The sequence below is a fragment of the Dermacentor andersoni genome, chromosome 3 (assembly GCF_023375885.2).
Source record: "Dermacentor andersoni chromosome 3, qqDerAnde1_hic_scaffold, whole genome shotgun sequence".
NCBI classification, from domain to species: Eukaryota; Metazoa; Arthropoda; class Arachnida; order Ixodida; family Ixodidae; genus Dermacentor; species Dermacentor andersoni.
Window position 1 is genome coordinate 146,338,969 of NC_092816.1, and position 14,179 is coordinate 146,353,147.

The following is a 14,179-nucleotide window of genomic DNA, read 5'->3' on the forward strand; positions in this document are numbered from 1 at the left end:
AAGCACAAGGGGAATATTAAAGCGCTCGTCAATTTTCGGACCGTTTGTTCATATAGCAACGAAGAAAGCATGAAGGTAATCGCTAAGCCTCAAAATAGACGATTCTGTAAGAACAGATGCACAAAGTACGTACTCCTAGATGCACGTACAGAGCAAACGTCAAAGCAACGGCCAGACTTTAACACGTCGAACACACGCGGGATGTTTGCTTACGCTGCCTCTATAAGCGTACGCGTACTTCAAACACGGAGTCGTAGGCGTTTCGGTACAGCAGCTCGGTAGCGCAAGCTCGCGGCCCGGGCGAATTTTTCCTCTGACGTCATTCTCCGGAAGCGCCCGGCGCTGCAGTGACGACGCGCACCTAGCTCTACTGCACATATTCTCCCGCGTGGGAGTGCGAAGAATGAACTCGCTAAAAAATGAAGCATACTTAACTAACCATAGTTGAAAACTGTTGAAAACCACGTAATGCCAAGCATGCTTGGTTTGGTAGAGAATGATTGTTATGGATCACATAGTGTTCTCCAGCGAGCGGTTACTGCTCTTACTAACGTCTCTCTTTCTCTCTCTCTCTCTCTCTCTCTCTATATATATATATATATATATATATATATATATATATATATATATATATATATATATATATATATATATATATATATGCTGTTTGTGTTGTCATTTTGTTCTACTTTTGCGCGAGTTTACACGCGTGCCTTTCAGTGCTACGAAGTACTTTCACGAGCTCCCTCGCGAGAGCAAGTACCCAGAATAGCGCTGCCAGCGTTCCCTAAACACGCAGCTGGCGGGCCACGGTGCTCAAGCCATGTCCTCGCGTGTGCTGCCCTGTACAAGGCGAGAGCTTTCTGCGTTTATTGTTATCGTTTTTATTAAGATAGCAACTGCACGGACACTACGCGCAAATTTCTGTCGTCGCGGTCGGCTTCACCGTGATGTTCTGTACGAATCCCAAGTGCGATGAGAACGCGGCCCCGCGCCGTGTGCTGCAGGTGCGAGGGAAAACATGCGAAGGTGAGCCGACGAGGATGGCGGCTCGGCGCGGTGGCTTCTTCTCGCGCGCGCAGGGAAGGAACGCGGGGAAGGAGCGTGCTGACATTTTGCGCGCGCAAGGGTGGGAGCGAGGAGATGTCACGTGCTGGGAGGGGGCAGGGTCACAGTTGCGCGCGTCTCCGCTTCTACTCCAGCCTCGGTTGCGCATGGCGCAGCTGAACGCGGCCGCGCTCGTCCTATCTTGGAGGTGAGCTGCGGTGGCTTTGTAGGCTAGTCGACCCGATATGCTCGATGGCTTCGTGGCTGCTACGTTCTCGCGCGCCGAGTTCTGGTTGAAATGACAGGCAGCCCGAAGGATACTTCGCTCGCCACTGCTGCCGATCTTCATCAGTGAAATGTGTTTGCGTTTGCTTGTGCGCGCGTGACACCGTGCTTGTTAATTTAGTTAGCAATGGAATGCTTACAGCAGTTTATACAGCCAATAAATCTACTAACCTAGCTGCGCATTGCCGTTTAATAATTTGCTATCGTAATCAATGCTTCGCTTTTCTGGCGGAACTGCGACTTTTTCTTCCTTCTTTTTTACACAACACGGCTCGCGTTCTTCGCACGATACATGTGCAACCAAGCGGTGGCACATGTATGCGCGTTTATACCGACGGGCTCGCAGTAATTATGTCGCCATTGGTTTTGTCCGAGTCCCAGTTGAGTGAGCTGATAAGCGGTGAATGATTAGAAATACTAGCCTCGCGAATTGGACATTTTATCGCGGGACTGTGAAAGCCATAGCGCGTGTCTGACGCGTCACTGTTGGAACAGGGTGGATGGACGAAATTATTTTGGAAGGTGATCGACTCAGACCTCTAATAAAGAAGGGGACAGATGATACAAATGAATTAGAGAAAATGAGCACAAAGTTTTTTTAAAGCGAAGCTTTTTCTCCCTCTTCCCTCGACTTTTCCACTGTTGCTGCTGCTGCTGCTGCAGTCGCTGTCTTGCACGTCGCGTCGGGGGGTGGTCGAGAACGTTTATAATTATCATTGTACGGACGCGGAAGAGGCGTCTGTGAGCCCTCTTGAGCGACAACTTCATCGGCGTCGCCACAGTGCTCTCTGGAGCTGTCTGGTCGTTGTCACAATGCCTTCTGGAACCACCTGGCCATCGATCGACACAATGCCCTCAGAACGGCTTCAATTACGCCTTAGTCCCCCCCTTGAAAAAGCATCACAGAAGCTGTGCACGGATGATCGCGGCAAAAGGGAAAGGCGCCGTCAGAAAAAAGTTGGCTTCGTTTGGGGTCTTTTCAATGATAGAATCGCTACTACTAGGCGCACAAATTTTTGGGCTGGTTGCTTCGTTACAGTATTGTTATTTTCAATACTGCCAGTCTCTTTCTGAGACCACGGCAGGTGGGCGTACAGGTAGTACATGCAGGTATAATAATACATCAGCACCACGCGGCAAAACAGAAATAGGTATCCAATGCAGTGATAGGTATCACAAAGATATAAGAGCTAAAGGTTTACACAATAAGTTTTCTTAATTATAATTAGGAATGAATGCCCAGCTGAAATACTATGAACAATACACTTTTAACGCTTATAACTTATAGACATTTATAATAGAAATAATATACAAAGCACACATTTTTAACCTCAGATAACACTCAATTGAGGTCATAGCGCTGAATTGACTCGGCCAATGAAGACGACAGGAGGTGACTTGATAGCGATCGTCCTGTCGTCTTGACCGTGCCAATTAAGCGCTATGACCTTAATTACTACATCAGTTACTTAATTACTTATGACCTTAAATACTAGACATGGCAACAGTTGCGTACAAACTGTAAAAAAAGTTTAATTCAAGGTATGATACAGCACGTTTCTGATATTTCTGAAAAATACTCTCCGTGCAAAGTTTGTACATACATGCGCACAACTGACGCAGGGCGTGCGGATGCAAAGCTGCAATAAAGCACTCCAGCGTCAGGACGACAACACGCATGCATCTGTCCAGCAAATCAACAATTCAGCCGCGATACGATTCGCCCGTTTGAGGGGGTGACAGAGCCAACTTTCTCGCAGGCTACGAACAACGGTGCACAACTCTTCGAGCAAGCACGTCTCGCTCGTGCGTCCTGTGCACTACGCAGACGAATACAAGTGGTGCATGCAAGGTAACATTTAACATCACATCACGACTGTCGCAGGCCGTCAACATCCCCGCCAAAAATCGTCAATGAACAGATCGAAACAGCACAGAAAGCTTCGCTTACGTCGATTCCCATAGTACGTGAGAAGTGCATAACATTATTTTTTTTTAATATTCACTCTGGTTTCGCGTTTTTGTTGAAAACGGACGTCCCTTGTCTGACGCAAAGTAAGGAAAGATGTTATATATTCGATCAATATATAGAGCAATATATTAGATTAACAAGCGAATTAGAGTTACCGAAGGGATACAGAATAAGTTAAACAAGTATATGCTTTCAAAATACGCACTACCATGAGCGCAGATTTCATAAGCCGGAAAATTAGACGCAGAAAATGCTGGAGGGCTGCAATGATACTGTATCTGAGAGGTTCCTGGACGAACTACCTGTGACGTCATGGATTCCGACCCTGCGTTTTCAGGTTTACCTAATTGATGAGATTTTTTTTTCAGCAATAGACACAAGAGAAAGAGCAAACAAAAAATTTTGCCGACTATTACGACACACCCTCATGCGAAATTTAAGCGCAGCTCCATACGTGTTTAACATTTCGTGATATATTGGCTGGCGCGAACAATCTGTCTCCTGCGGCACGTTGCAAACGGAGTGAAGTGTGACGCAACTGCCTCGCTAATCGGGTGATCACTAGAGGCGGCGCGTGGGTGACGCGTGGGCGCGATTCACAGCAGCCGCCGCAGACAGTCCTCCGCTCATGCAGCGCTTTGTTTCCACATATGATATCAATGACGTCATCGGTGAACACACGGCGCGTGCCACTCTGGCGCCATCTCGTAGTCATAGTTGCCGCGAAGCCCGTCTTGCGCGGCACTACGCTCTTATTCTCACGTTTTCACCATGCCCTCCTCCACATTGAAGCCCAAATGCACTCTGACACGCTATATATAGTATCGACGTACAGGTGGAACGTTCATTATTGTCATTTCTTCCCTGAAAGATAGGACGGCAAAGTTTTCAGCTAAGATAATTTTTGCCATGCTTGGAAGGAGAACAGAATGGCAAGAGCAAGACGTTGTCGCGTGAATTTTTTTGCGAGAGTGCTAACGCAGTTTGCTCGCTCGAATGCTCAACGCGCTACGTGGCAATATCATGCATGCGGAGAACCAGCGGCGCTCGAACTCCGCTTTTCCAACAGCACCGCCGCAACGCACAGCCTATATCGAGTAGTGGAAACAATTTTCAGTGTAGCACATGCCTCCGTTTGGCGTCAGCATATCTGCCGCTCATCTTGAGCCACGTGGGTCCAGCTCTTAATATCACTGGGTACCGGCGGGCTGGAACGTAACAGAGCATGCGCTCATGACAACGCGAAAAGCCATGGACATAGCTTGGCTGGACGCACCGGGCTAAAGCACACGTTGATGCAGGTATTTACGCGGTGCCTATAATAATACAGGCACGCGTATCTTATCGCTCAAAACGGGCCATTTTCGTGCCCCCCCCCCCCCCCCTATACCGGATGGCGTCGGCACAGGTTCCACATATGTGCCTAACAGAAACCAGAAACAGTTTGGCTTACAATTCGGTGGTGATATGGTCACACACACACACACACACACACAAAAGAACCAGTTGCTCTCAGAGCAGAGCAGCTGCGGGTAAGGGCGGTTTTATGAGTTGACAGCTGCGCTTGCGCCGAAGCGTGAGTAATTAGCAAGGATTCCAGTTAGCGCGCGCTCACGCCCCGCACGCAACCAATCAGAGCCGTTTCGTTTCCGCCAGGGAGGGAAAGGGCAGGAACGGATTTCGTGCACGCTGCACCGGCTTCGTTTCCGTTCAGTTCAGCCTCAGAAAACGGATGGGCCGGCCACGCGTTGTGCGTTCCCCCGAGGAACGGGCAGCCTTCTACGAACGGAGGCGAGAGCTTGCCTGTGAAAGGGCGTGCCGTCGGCGCACCGATCCGGCCGTTAGAGAGTGTTGCAATATGGGGTCGCAAGCCCCAAGGGTAGCGTTGGCCTGGCGGCCTGGGGCACAACTGGAAGCATCCGAAGGCGCTGGCAAAGGATGAGTCGACTGCTAACAGAACAACTTGTTTATTCTAGCATCGCAAAAGAGCGGGCGGTCAGGTCGACCGAAGTGGAGAGACGGGAGAGCACGTTACTCGACAGAACAAATCGGAGCCTCTCTCGGCGTCCGGGGGCAGCTGCTTTTATACTCTCGGAGTCGAGGGCAAGAAGGAACGGCTTGGGAAGAGGCCACGTGACGACGGTGCTCGGGCACGTTGAGACTAGAAGATGACGCATCCGCCGGGCCGGCGCCGGTCAGACCTCCTCACTTCACAGTTGGGGGAGCTCCTCTCCCCGGCTGCCGCGCTTTGACAAGCGTGGGTACCAACATGCACACACACACACACGCGCACACGAAGACACGTGGCATTGAAACATGCCTGGACGCGCTTGGCGGGGAGGCGTTGCGGCAGCGCTGAACGGGCTAAAATGTCCGCCGCTTTGAACGAAGCCCCGGCGTCCGTTGCATCCGCGCCGGCTATACCGCGCGTCGTAGGCGAAACGTAGCAAGAGTTAGAGCTGTGAGGCAACCCGACAGCAATGAGAAGATTCCGAACTGAGGGAGCGGGAGGTCGAAGCAATCCGGCACCGTTACCTGTGGGTAAGTTAACCGTGACGAAGGTCAGGCGTAGGCAGCACAAGCTTCGCTTGCCCCCATTCTCCGGTAGGGGAAGCGTTGGTCATTTTTTTTATTCTTTGTTTTAAAAAACCAGAGAACGCTGTGCCAGGAGCCTCCCTTATCTTCCACTGTCGAACCTTGAATGCGTCCCTAGCCACTGTTCTCACAAAAGAATAATGCCACAATTCTACAATTAGTCTTTGAATTTCGTTTTGAGAGAGAAGTTAGAGTTTATGTAGCTCGGCCGGACTCGTATCTAAATACATGCGAACGGAGAAAGCGTTCTTCTCGGCAACCACTGCACCGAATTGAGTGAGGTTTGAGATTTAAAGGGGAAAATATCTCTAGTGACTGTAGGAAGCGGTATATTGATTCAGGTCGTAAAATGTTTTATGATAACTGTTTAAAACTGCAAAATTTGAAGGAACAGTCTGATATAAGACTGTCACGTTTGCAACTCTGTAGCTCAGCAATGAAAAATAGATATCCCAATTCTGTAAACTGCTCCTAATAGTGCAGCTAAAGCCAAAAATATTGCTGTGTGATACACCACCCTGCAATATACCAATAATAACTTTAGTGAACTTCGGTATCTGTTCTTGCTGCAGCGTCACGGTTTTGCAAATTTCAGGTCCACGACGCCGCCAGGGAACTCAACTTCCCGTTTCCGTCGTGGGAGACGCCCACTCCATGAGAGCCCCAAAGCTCTCGTGGCCTGCAGGACCTTGAATAAAATTGATTTCCTTGCTTTCTTCACGCTTGAATTTCTTAAACATACCAATTGTACTAAACGTTCCACACCCTAAACCAAAATACCGATTCCTACAGTCCCTAGAATTTAGCATTTTCTCGTACATGAAACACATTTCGTTGAAGCAGAATCAATGGTTGCTTCACGAAAGCGTTTCTGCGTTTTACATATATCTGGATCTGGAACTATTACGATACGTGTGCTCAATGTTGTTCCTTCACTACTTGATCTGACCGCCTCCGCAAACGCAAGTCGTTTCGCGTTGTTCCGCGTCCACAGCGAGGTTCAGAAGTGCTTCGACGGTGGCTAGTTATACTGCTAGGGTCAACTTTTATGGACATACACTAGTTTTTCTACCTGCGCTATACTCGGTTGACACTGGTTACCATATCAATAACATCGGAAGCTTAGAATGACAAAAAGCTGAGCTAGTTGGTAAAGATTCATAATGCAAAAAAGGGTAAGGCGTGCAGACACGGACACGAGAGAAGAGAAGGGGACAACATGAACGCCACAAACAGGAGTAAAGTGCCTCAGAAAGGCTGCCCACCATTTCGATAGGAGGAGCTGTCTTCGTCGAAGGCACCGGAGATAAGACGAGAAGCAGAGAGCGCGTGAGTCAGCACTATATGTATGAAGTCGTTTTTTACAGTGGAGCTGTTAGAACCTTGCTGGCTTTCTCTTGACGTCCGCAGCTTCGCCGAGCTGGGAGAGAGAGAGAGTGAAAGCAGAGTATAAAAATAGCATCGTGCAGCATAGCGACGCGGTGAGGGCGGATGGAGCCTAGCGGGGGAGAAGTGGCGTTCGTTTCGTCCACTTCTCTTCTGTTGTGTCCGTGTCTGCACGCCTTACCCTTTTTTTTGCATAGGAACACCGGAAGTCCGCCCTCTTTGGGAAATATACACGCATTCTCTTTGCATGTCCTCTGGGTCAGGTATACTTTTTTTTCAATATATTAATGCGGGACATATTTATTTCAACACCCCACGCATAGAATCGCCCCTGCCAAGGCAAAACACTTTTCGTCAAAATGCAGTTTGGGGCCCCTTTACGCCGTTCGCTCTACACCGGCGCCGTTCGAAAGAAAAAAATTGACTGAAGGTCAACCCTCTGTGCCCGAGGCTGCGCAGCGATCGTTGTCATATAAGAACGACAAAAAAAAAAACAGACCCCGGCCGCCGTTCACAAAAGCAATTGTTTTCACGCTGTTGGCAAGGGCAAAACGACGAGGTCATTACCTTAAAGGGACGCAGCGGAGAAATATTAGGACAAGCAACATAGAGAGAGAGAGAGATAATGAGATGCGAAAGGCGGGGAGGTTTAACTGGAAGATAAATATCCAGTTTTCCACCCTGCAGTGGGGAGACAGTGAGTCTGTTGGTCCTGAGTTCGTATCCTCAAGGGGTATTGTGACTGCTACCTTTATTTCTCTTAAATAATATAATCGCGAAGCACCACTCTGGGACTCCAGCGACGGAGCCCCATGGACAACAAGACGATTGGAGGAGTTAGCCCATAACGTCTGTCACTGACACACACACACAGACACACACACACACAAATTATGCATGGCTCTGCTTTCGCAGTAGAGTAGTGCCAAACTGCAAACTTAGTCTAACTTTTGCTGGGCTTCCCCCAGCTCCGCTGGTCTCTGGTGTTTGCGATGACGTCACACCACCTGTGTACGCGCCGCTCCTTGTCCTACGCTAGGCTCCACCCACCCTCACCGCTTCGCTTATGCTGCGCGATGCTATTTTTACGCTCTGCTTTCACTCTCTCTCAGTTCTCTCTCCCCCAGCTCGGCGAAGCTGCGGACGTCAAGAGAAACCCAGCGAGATTCTAACAGCTCCACTATAAAAAACGGCTTCAGACATATAGTGCTGACTCACGAGCTCTCTGCTTCTCCTCTTATCTCCGGTGCCTTCGACGAAGACGGATCCTCCTATTCGAACGGTGGGCAGCCTTTCTGAGGCACCTTATCCCATGTTTGTAACTTTTATACCACCGGTGTCAGCAGTCATATAGGGAAGCTGTGAACACACTGGTGCGTATAGATAGATCATGTTATAGGCCGTTGCAAGTATATAATCGAGAGTAAAACGACTCCTTTGCCCCACCGGCTATACGATGCCGCCTCTTCCGATCAGACACCAATAAACCCCGAGAGTCAGCGATTATTGACCATTTTAATTCTACAACGCTCTTTGCGACGAACGTGCGAGCGGAGGATATGCTGGACCTTTCGCGTAAATTGAACCAAGGCTAAAAAAATGTTGCATACCTCAGTCGATTGAGATCAACTGCGCCTTGTTCGTAGATGACTGGAGTTACCCGTACCATATTTTGAAGAGCAAATACATCGGTAATCATGCAGCTAAGTTTTATTATTAAAATATTGAATATTCATTTTAGGTCGTATGAATTCGATTGTGTGGCTCGTTGTGCGTGCAGCAGCATAGCAGATGACCGAGCGAGGGCCAAAATGGCACGTTCGATGCTTCCACGTGACCAACTTGTGCCTCATGACGTCACGAAATGTACACCTCCTGGGAAGCTAAACCGAAACTGGCTCGCAGACAAGCTATAATGACATGTTATTCAAGGTGCTCACATAGCAGTAACCTTTCTTGGGTTGCTAGGTCTAGAATCGTCAATAAACATAAGAAAAAAAAATAAAACTAAGTGACTTCACTTACACCCCCCCCCCCCCCCCCCCCCGTTTTTGAATGTGGAAACCAAAATTACCCAGCAGAAAAGAAAAATAATGATTAAGCGTTCTCCAGCAGTCAGCTGCGACATTTCGGTAAGAGAAGGCGAACAGCCAAAGGTACCATTTCTGACGTCATTGGGATCATAACAGTTCGCGACATGACGCGCGCAGCCAGAATGACACACGCTTACGCTGTCACCGTTGAGCCTGGGTCCTGAACTCGGAGGTGCCACTGCCGATCCATCCCCACGTGCTCTGGCCTGCGCACAGACAAGAGTAGAAGAACCCGGTAAATTATGCCGATCTGGCCTGTTTAAAAAAAGCTGCAGCGAGCTGGGGCTACGCTTAAAAGACACCTAGAAATCTCCGCACCAATGTTTGGTTTATGTTAGCTCGACAACAAATATTTTAGATATTCCTGTAAAATATCACGTACTATACACTATAGAAACATACGCTAAAGAGGGGTTTTCTAATAGCGAAATTTCTTAATTGAATTAAGTACGAATTTTTCACAAAGATCACCATCTTATATCGATTAGAATGTTGAATAAAACAACAAGAAGTTTGCGTAAGATCCATATGGTGAAAAATGAAATCAGGCTTAACATACATTGACACATGATGCAGTGCCGTTCACAGTTAGATTTTCGGGCAACTGAGGAGCTCATAAATGATAAAAAAAAAGACAGCTGGACAATCTTCTATGTAAGCGACCTACGAAATATCGTTGCCCAAGCACTCCATACGGATGGTTAACCAGCGAAGCTGGACCGTGTGGCCCCGGTGTTTATCGCTAGGTTAATCCCGACGGTTCATTACCCGACGGCTTGGTAGGCTGCCGTATCCTCGGTACGCAGTTGCTGCTTGCGCTTGGCTGCACGAGCCTGTTCTTGTGCCCGGGCTGCAGCATCAGCACGGCGTAGACGAGCTCGTTCCCGGTTCTGCTCGCGACGTTGCTGATTGAAAGCTGCCTGCTCCTAAAGAGTTCGTATGACGCGTGGCCTAACCGTTTTGGAGCCGGAGAGAAACTGCTGTGCGTGCGCTCGGCCGCTGCGACGAAGAGCAACTACGTCACTATGGCGCATCCAATCGCGAGCTTCTCTTCTTTTTTTTTTTTGCGCATGCGCATGGAGTTGCGGCGGAGAAGTTTTCGGCCTACAGGCGACAGACGGACGGACGAATCGGCTAGCCGCATACAGCTTCGCTGTAATATATTATCCATTATCCTGGAAACCATGACAGTGACATTAAAGAAGCAATGGATCAGCATGTTACCAAATACAGGGTGTTGACTTAAGGAAGGAAGTGTAATGCTACAGCATCGCACACTGTTTTAAACGGACGCAGACGCGATGAGACTGGCAAAATAATGAGCAGGAAAAAAATCGTATACGGGATTCCTAAAAGCCAGCTGTTCTTATCGAATGGCAGGAAATTATCCAGCAGAAGTTATTTTGACTCGTGCATTTGCTAAGAAAACTGTGCCTCTGCTGCAACAAGCGCAGCTATCCTGCAGAAGAATAATTCGGAACAGCTCTCGAATGCATCGTTCTGTATGCCTCGAAAGTTCAATAAGCGTACTCATGCCTCATATATTCGAAATTTAACGAATATTCTGCCACTTCGAATAGTGAATTTTCGAATACAATGCGAATCTGATAGCACGGTTCATTTCATTCGTATAAGAAATTTCGAATATTTGCAAACCCCAAATACTAAACCGAAGCATTCCCTGAGACCCCTCCTGCACTTCGCTGATCACTAGTGCTGCTGCCTGCACGATTAGCTCACACTTCTCTCACACGCGAGCAAGCATTCCTAAAACGTATCAGCTTATGTACAGCCATCTAATATACCACGCCTACAGATTTGCCGGTCATCCGGCTCTGTTGTCGTTGATGGTGCCTACCCCCTTTCTTTGTGTTGTGGAACTGTAATTTCCTAATAAAGCTAAATCTATATTTTGTATTGTTTAGCTTTTCTTCAAATAGCGTGAAACTGGCCATAACAGAACTGTGAAACAATTAACACAGGGGTTTTCCAGACTAACATATTGTTTCAAATTCACATCACCGCAGCCACGGGCCGTGGAGACACATTGTTTTGGCATTCACGTGTAGCGCGGTCTTCCGGAAACGTGAATCTTGCTCTTTGTAAGTCATCGATAGTGATTACGGGAAAAAGGAAAAAGAAAAAAAGAAAGGCGCGTTTCAATAGGTCGGCAGGCGGAGGACATTTCCTGCCGAGGGCAGCCCAAATGTATCTGCTAGAACTGCAGAATTAACACACCGCATCAAACACAGCCTGTTTGCTTCTCCCAAAGTGCGCCGTCAGGAATCGCCACTCTTAATCGACGATATCGTGCGACCGTTGCGAGGACAGTGGAACTCCGCCGGTATTATTTATAAGTAGCTCTGAAGAGGAAAAGGGAAAGGGGCAGACAGGAACTTGTATTGCTTCTCTTATTCGTTTGTTTATCGTCTCCGTGGTAACTATGTGTTTTTTTTTGTTGCCATATTAACCAAATACGGTTGTGTGAATACACGTATATACCGAGTATGTCTTATCAAGGACGTGTCGCTCGATGGGGGCGAAATAAATAAATATAGAAAGAAAGAAAGAAAGAAAGAAAGAAAGAAAGAAAGAAAGAAAGAAAGAAAGGAAGAAAGGGAGAATTAACGCTCGTGTACCTATAGGTTTCGGTGCACGTTAAGGAAACCTAGGTGGGGAAAATAATCCGCTGTTCCCACTATGGTGTGCCTCATAATCATATCGGGTTTCTGGCGCGCAAGAACCTAAATTTAATTTTGTCTTCTCTATAGTGCTGAATGAGTAATTCTTTCCACATATCCGGAACGCCATTTTAGGAGTCACGTATTCATGCGGCTTATGAAAAGCTGAAAAGTTCTCGTGTACTGATGACTTTACCGAAAGTGCATTCTAATATAAAGTTGTTTCTCCTTGCATTTTCTTTAATGGAATACATTTGCTCGGAGAGAACGCTGGCAACCATAAAATACTTGAAACCACAATTGTTCGTTCAACAAGGAACAATTACACAGCGAACGCAAGTGATTGACACTCAAAGTAGGAAAAAAAATATCCAGTCACTTAAGAGACTGAAGATAACTATTAGTGCATAAGTATAGGCATACTTTCAGAGTGCACGATTATTCCGGCTCTTGTGTCAGAGACGGTGTCGCCTGCGTCAAGAGAGGTGCTCCCCTTTCATCCTCTGTATCTATGAATCTATCTTTCTCTCACACACACGCGCGCACGAACGCACAGACAAACAAGCCTTAAATTCGCCCATTTTCACACTTTGCGTAAAACCATATTTTGTTTCACTGGCTTTTGCCAAAGCCTGTCAAGCAAGGCGATGAATAGAAAACAAAACATTGCGAGGCATTGTGCAGCGGCTCTTCTAACGATCCTTTCACTTGCAAATACCCAATATCACACGCCCGCGTGACGCAAGATGTCTTCTGGAATAAACAGCGACCAGCAGTAACTTGTCTATTCGGCCACAGTGACTCATGTTTTCTGCTAGGCAAGCCACCAGCCAGTACATGTACCCAGGGGCCCAAGCCAGCAGGCAACTTCGGTCACTTCTCTTTGATGCATCTCTGTATGCCAACTGGACTCCGCTGAAGAGAGCCCACTCTGCTTTATCGCTTATGGCTAGGGGTGGCATTCACGAAATCTTACACATTTCGGATTGGAAGGGCCGACAACGTTCTCTGCAATGCCTCTTTGCGACGAGACGCTAGAACGCATTATGTGCGACTGGCCTGAATATAATGTTCAGAGACAGTCCCTGGCGTCCGTTCTAGCGCACCTTGACAATGAACCATTGTCAGTTGAAACGATTTTTCACATGTCGCCGACAGAAGACATCGCAGCTGAAAGCGACGAAGGGACTACTTCGGTTTATGAAAGAGACGGGCTTGGACAAGCGGCTGTGACAGTGATGTCACGTACCACGCAAGAGTGACGGACAGTAACTGACGATGTGTGTGCTGTGCTATGTGCTCTCTCTCTCCCTCCTCCCGATTTTTCATCCCCCCCATCCCGCTCCCATGTGTAGGGTAGCAAACCGGTTGATCTAGACTGGTTAACCTCCCAGTCTTCCCTTCTCCACTTTTTCCTTCCTTCCTTTTCCTTGGGTCACTCCATGGGTGAAAGAAATTAGACTCAAACGTACAAACCGCAAAGTGGGCAACGTTCCCAAACAATGCTAAAGTTAATAAACCTTTTTAGAAACACCGTTACGCCTTCTTGGATTATATCTCACTGTTGCGGACGTTGTTATCTTTGTGTGAACGTTTCCAACTGCACCGCACCTTTTCGCGGCCAGAGGAGCTAACAAATAGAGAGAGAGAGAGAGAGAGAGAGAGAGAGAGAGAGGTCGTGCTGACAAACTTTGACGTTTCGGTAGCGTGTTACCTTACTGGACGATCGCCGGAATGTTCCGTAAGAATACCCAACCCCTGTTCCATCGGTAACATGGCAGAATCGATATAAGCCAAAACTGAGATTGAGAGGGAGGCACTATGCCACGTATATGATATGTTGCCCATAAGTAAGTGGAGATACGTCAGTTAGAAGGCACACAATGCAGGCGTACACGACATTGAAAACGACAACACAAACGCTGGCTATCAATTGAAAGGTTGCACAGTGGCGAAAAAAGAAAAAAATATACGGGAAAACTTTCGTTACGTGGCAAATATGAAAAATGTGCTTGAAGTAATTCTAACGGTTACTTGGCAAATATCATATGGCGGGCACCGAAGAGCAGTAGATGTCGACGAAAGTCCTCTGCACTTCGTGGCTGTATACTATGAGCGTT

The 14,179-nt window shown here is 47.7% G+C and overlaps 1 protein-coding gene across 8 annotated transcripts in view; it reads right to left on the reverse strand.

The window, feature by feature from the left end:
* Positions 1-14,179, reverse strand: part of LOC126525087 (cholesterol transporter ABCA5-like) — a 201,818-nt gene that overhangs the window by 172,587 nt on the left and 15,052 nt on the right. For 7 of the 8 annotated variants that reach the window (XM_055067517.2, XM_072287325.1, XM_050173149.3 and 4 more), the window contains exon 2: positions 9,516-9,584. The exons of the other annotated variant lie outside the window; for it this stretch is intronic. In XM_055067517.2, coding sequence (XP_054923492.2) covers positions 9,516-9,584 — 69 coding nt within the window. The remainder of the gene's footprint in view (positions 1-9,515; positions 9,585-14,179) is intronic. 8 annotated transcript variants of the gene reach the window in all.